General features: G+C 36.6%; 1 protein-coding gene across 1 annotated transcript; it reads left to right on the top strand.

Annotated features, from left to right (window-relative positions):
- The first annotated feature begins 2,213 nt into the window (after positions 1 to 2,213).
- LOC149265661 (BAG family molecular chaperone regulator 6, mitochondrial-like) lies at positions 2,214 to 5,765 on the top strand. Its single transcript, XM_089429630.1, has 2 exons — positions 2,214 to 2,695; positions 4,458 to 5,765. Exons 1-2 carry the CDS (start codon positions 2,318 to 2,320, stop codon positions 4,671 to 4,673), a joined length of 594 nt encoding a protein of 197 aa, XP_089285756.1. The 5' UTR covers positions 2,214 to 2,317; the 3' UTR covers positions 4,674 to 5,765.
- The last annotated feature ends 235 nt before the right edge of the window (positions 5,766 to 6,000 follow it).

Here is a 6,000-nt window from a genome sequence, read left to right as displayed (position 1 = left end):
TATATTTTCATGTTAATGGTTCACTAGCAAATTGGATTAATCTTCCTTTCACATTTTTTGAAGGAGATGGGTGCAAGTTCATGTTAACAAGAGATCGGTTGGCATCAATTTGCAAGTTTTCTCTATTATTTACTATCTGAAACTGATAGAATTCAAGTCTTGATATTTGTTAGCTTTGTTGGAGTAAGAATAAAGGATATTGAATCAGTAGTCAAAGGATTCAATTGGCAGAGTATTATGAGGCAAAAATTTGTTTCCATATATGAAGGAAAGAAATCAACCAACAAAAGTCAAATCCAACAATTTCAGGGTAATGAAAATATATGTGGCAGAATTGGGGCATTTTATGGAAAAGAAATAATAGATTGAAGATTTATTCGAATTCAAAGGTATGAAGATCAACAATTAAGGGACAGACGGAGAGAAATGGCAGAAATCCCAATTTTCAAGGCAAAAAATTAATCATCATCTCAACTAATACCTGATTCGAAGACTTCAACAGTTCTAGAAATCTTGCAAAGACAATTCTATTTTAGTTTATAGATAAGGAGTAGTCTATAATTTGTGACACATTTAAAATATAAATCACACACCAGAAATTTCATGTTGCTTTGCATGGTAGATGAATTACTTCAGCATGACTCTTGCCAAGATGAATGAGAAAGTAATGCATTGCATTAAAAAGGGCAGAGCTAGTTGCATACATTGCAAGAGAATTGGTGTAGAGTTCAGCTTGGGCCATAACGAATGGCAGTGTCGTGAAATTGTGTTCTATGCTACAGTGCTCATGCGGTTTATGGATTGAAAAGAAACTCTTTATAATGATTTAGTACCATAAATAATGGATGAAACTGTTAATTATTAGTTGTTATGTAATCAGTTGAGTAATGAGTGTATTAATCAGCTGAGTAATTGCATGGACTTTGAGTTACAGCTCCACAAAATGCCAGAGAAAGAGAAAATATGTTATTACAGAACAAAAATGTTCTGTTACTGGGAATACAGGCTTGCATTTACTCTTTTGCCTTTAGTCTGAGCAACTCACATAAGAGATACCTTAAAAACATTAGAAACTTCTATACATCATGATGAATAGAATGTTGTGTAGCTGTAGAATAAATTTTGGATGCAGACTTTCCTGACCTTTAATGGCGGAAAATTTGGACATTCAAATCTCACGAAGACGATGGTGGAGTAGTTATTCTGACTTGAGCAGATGCGGAGGAACTCAGCAGCGAAGTAATTCTTCTGACTTGAGCAGATGCAACGGAAATTCTGGGTACACGCAGAGTAGCAAGGGATGCAGTGCCGCGGAGGAAAATTCAAATGGAGTTGGCGCGGTGAAGCATGGTGAAGTTAATGCTGGGAGTTGGCAATGACTGCACGAAGTTAATGGAGGTGGGAGCTGGCGTCTGAGGATGGTGACGGAGGTAACAGACTTCACGTTCCGGTGAGGTGAGGGAAAAGCCGGTTGGGTGGTTGGCCGGAATAATGCGTTTTTCGGATGATCAAAATCTCCAAAAAGTCGCATTATAGACTACTCCTTTCTTTAACTATTTATCTTTTTTTTTTGGTAGGTAAGCACTCATGGGGATTTGAACCAGTGACCTATCACAAAGAGTGCCTTAACAGTGCACCAATTCACCGTCAATCCAAAGCCCAGTGGGCTCTTTAACTATTTATCTTATCACATAACTCTTCTTCCATTCAAATTGAGCGTGATGATGAATCCTTGTTGGGATTTGAAACATTGACAAATATGGTAAATATGGTTTCTACTATAGCTAAAAAAAATAAAAATTATGTATCTCAATTTTAGATCATAAACGTTAAAAAAAAAAAAAATTATGTATCTAAATTTTAGATCATAAACGTGTTTTCTTTAAATTGAAAAAAAATATAAAATTAAATATCTAAACTTAAATTTAAAAATAATTTATTTTATTCAATAAATATATTGTATTTGAAAAAGTTAATTTGTATTTTTTTAATTTTAATTTTTAAAATACCAAATAAAATAAAAATAACACTTCCATTTAAGACGTAATAAACAATTTTAAACATAAATAAAATTTTTAATTTAAACGAATACTAAATAAAAATTAGAACATACTACCGCAATATCAATCAGTAACGCGATGCTTTACCAAGCTTCTAGATTTGATTTTTTTTTTAGCTTAAAAATGCAGATATCTTAGAGCTATCTTTAAAATGCTTTTCTGTACCGTTTAGTTGCCTGGCTGCTTATACTTATCTCAATTACCCTCCTCTTTTGTCTTGATTTCGCCCAACCCACACGGAAAACCCTTTCTTCATCATGTGGAGGTTGCGAGATCGAGTCCAACCCAAGATCTTCACTGTTCCAGTCCATGATTCTCCTACGAATCCCAAAAGCGCCGTCCCAATACCCGCCCGCTTCCTTAATACAGAGTCCTCCACATTATCCATGGCTCTCCCGATGGACGAGACTTCTGCAGCCATCAAAATACAGTCGGCTTTCAGAGGGTTTTCCATCAGGAAGTGTGCACCGCTGAAGAATTTGAAGATTATACTTGATGTCAAGGCAAAGGCTGAAGATATTAGGCGGCGTATTGCCGATCGTCAAGTTGTCGAGTCGATCCGTCAGAATGAGAAGGAACGCCTGAAAATCACTGAGGAGATTATGTCTTTGATTCTCAAACTTGATGCAATTCAGGTATTTGGCATTCTTCTCTTGCTTACACCTAATTAGCTGTACAAGAGAATTAGCTGGTTTTAGTTCAATCCCCTAACTCCAGCTTAATGCATTGCGTTTTGAATTTCTGCGTTTGGTATTTTGTACTTGGCTTAAATACCCAAACTACAAGTAATTGGTGTTAGGCTTGGCGTTGATTCCAGTGTGACAGTCAATCACCATAATTCTCTATACAGTTCCACGAATTGAATTTTTACCATTGATGCGAGTACTTGGACACTTACCTAGGTTAAGAACCATATCCAGGGTAGTTGGTATTGATTTCCTGCATGGTGCCTTTCATTATTACAATTTCATATACAATTCCATGGTTTCTTACTAATTACATGAAGGTAGATGAATACCTTGTCAAATACCCTATTTAGTATTTTGGTTTAAAAAATATTATATCCACATGTAATTGGCCTTTAGTCTGGCGTTCCCTTTCTTGCAGAAGTTTGTACCACAGTTTCATCAAAATCACAGGTGCAAACTTGCTGCTAACCTCCAAAACTTATAGCTCCTGGACGATTGAACCTTGGTATCCCTTTCTTGCAGAAGTTTGTACCACAGTTTCATCAAAATCACAGGAGCAAACTTGCTGCTAACCTCCAGAACTTATAGTCTCCTGGACGATTGAACCTTCATAGGTGGCCTGAAATGCTACATTAACCTCTTGAACACTGAACCTGAACCACTACCCCACTGATAAATTCCCTTTCTTTCAATCTCTCTTTATTTCATAAATTCCACTGACGTAGTTCTCTCTCTTCCTAAAGTTTGTGCCACGGTGCCATCAAACTCACATAGAATTGCCGACATGCTCTTAATATCCACCTCATTCTTGACATCCACTTGGGTATCAGCAACTGTACCTTGGTGAGCGGACTGATATGCTACATCACCCTCTTCACAGAGGCACAACGACCCCTATGATAGAATTGTCTCTCGCTTTCCATCTTTCTATTTATTTTATGCCACGGTCCATCAAAATCAGACAGGACTTGCAGACTTTCTCCTGACCTCTAACCGTTTATTCGGCTCTCCTGGGCGATTGAACATCAGTTGGTGATATGCGGCATCACCCTCTTCACTGCTGAATCTGGAACCCACTGATAGAATTCTATTCTCATTTCAGAATATTTAATATCTAGGGCTTATAGTTTAAGTTCATATGTATGAATCATAAAATTATATTTTTTATGTAAGAGAACTGGATAGATATTTAACTGATGAAGAAAACCCTAATTAAATTTGAGTCAGTCATCAAGACATTTAAAAGAAGGTAATAGGAAAAGAGCGAAGGCAATTGTGTGTAATGGTTTTTCTTAGTGGAATCTTTCTTCTCCAATTTTGTCATTTTTTTGTGATATATTCTGTTCTTGCATTTTTATAAATGTTTTTATCATTAAATTTGTGCCAAATTTGTATGTTTTGAGTAGCCTCCTCTCTCGGCATTCAAGCCTTTTGGATCATAGCCCCAGGATCTAGATCAATAAATACCACTGTAATCAGAGAGATTAGGTGTTAGAATAAGATGTACTGTCTGTTTCACTATTTCTCTTTTCTAGTTTCTGGTGCTTTTCAGCTCCTGGAAGTTTTTCTGTTTCAAATGTCGTTGTATTGCTTCTGTTTTCTTCAATTGTGTGTTCCAGCTCTGGAATCTGCCTGCGACTATGATTGGCTAATTTTTATCAATTTATCTATTTTCCCAAATACATATCTGACGAATTTTAACTCACAGGAGGTGCATTCCTTTGTGCGGGAGGCAAGAAGGGCTGTGGTCCGTGAGTTGGTTAGTCTGGAAAGAGATGTGGATGCCATAATTGCTGGTAAATCTACTGAAGGGACAGGTATGGAAAATGCAGTGGATTCTGAAACTGGAGAGGATGATCCTGTCCAATGCTTCTTGAGATTCCGAATGAGAAGGATCTTGATGAGGAGCTATAAGGTAGATTAATTTATTTTGGCATTCATGAGTGACTTGGAGGAGGTTTTGCTATCCAAGAAGACAGAAGGGTCAACGTTCACAGAGATATGGTGTTTTAATTGATGATGGGGATTTTTTTTTTTTGACCTGGAAAAGCTCAGGGCTCAATGATCTCCAGGTTTTTAGAGTGGGAGGTATGTGCGGCCACTTACGATCAATCAAAAGTGAGACCAAAGAATGCTGCGTAGTTGACAGTCCTCGTTAAGATTAAAACAATTTTGAAAGAAAATAAGATGGAATATCAAGTTCAGGGAATGGATCCGCATGGCATAACAATCTCTTCATGGCTAAAAATGTTGCTAGAGATTTTATGGGTGAAGAACTTGGAAAATCTGAACAAGATAAACTTCCAAGTTGAACGCGATTAATTGCCACTTGCAGATTGATGAGGAGCTGAATACTTTGGATCTTTCATTTGCAGTGGGGATTCAAGCTAATGATCATAAAGAGATTGATGATATGGGTATGAAGAAATCGGGGAGGTCAGAGAGATAGCAGCTAGTGAAGGATTGCCTCACAGAGAAGCTGTTCTGGATGGGAAACATTAAGTCCATAATAATATTGTCAGTTGTCTGAGCTTCAGAATTGCACAATTAGAGAAGAGACTATCTGAGCCCAAGGTAAAAACGTTCAGCGACAGTAAGCGGAAGCCGAAAGGGCCCAACAGGTATCTTCAAGATGAAAGAGAAGTTAGGCTTACTAGTCTACAAGATATGGCCATCAACTGACAAAAGAACAAGTGAGAGAGAACGGAGGAGGAGAACAATTTTAACTCGAACATGTGATGTTTTATTGATGAGGATTGGTTTTGCGGATTTTAATTTCAAATCCATGATTTCTTATTGGGAAATCTGAATAACGAAGATCACCTATGGCCCTGGTTATATGTTTTTTCTCACGGTCTGCCAAGGTGCCCTGAAATCCCATGGCTGTAGACAAATACGAAGCATGGAGTCTCTGAATATTAAAATTGTGCACGAACAATATCAATTTCAAATTTCTTTAAAATCTAAAGAAAGTGTTTCCAAAAAAATAGGTAAAAACAGCCTAAGCTCCAACGGATGAGTTCCATTCCCACCAAGGTTCAAAATTGAAGTTGTTATTGTCCTTCAAGGCTTATTTCAAGGCCATTATAGAAGAGTATCAAATTATTTCTCAATTAAAATAAAAATTATTCGTCAATTTTGAAATGAAAATAATTTTGGATATAGAAGAGTATCAAATTATTTCTCAATTAAAATAAAAATTATTTGTCAATTTTGAAATGAAATAATTTTGGATTTTTTTAATTGAAAGG

This window comes from Pinus tabuliformis, chromosome 6 (genome assembly GCF_031772625.1).
Source record: "Pinus tabuliformis cultivar Carrire ecotype Pingquan chromosome 6, CPIR1, whole genome shotgun sequence".
Taxonomy (NCBI): domain Eukaryota; kingdom Viridiplantae; phylum Streptophyta; class Pinopsida; order Pinales; family Pinaceae; genus Pinus; species Pinus tabuliformis.
Note: the sequence above shows the minus strand (reverse complement) of the source record. Positions and strands in the feature narration are given on the sequence as shown.

Coding starts and splice junctions, on each gene's coding strand:
- LOC149265661 (XM_089429630.1), top strand. CDS start 2,318: ATGTGGAGGTTGCGAGATCGAGTCCAACCCAAGATCTTCACTGTTCCA. Junction 2,696..4,457: donor TCAAACTTGATGCAATTCAG/GTATTTGGCATT, acceptor TTTAACTCACAG/GAGGTGCATTCCTTTGTGCG.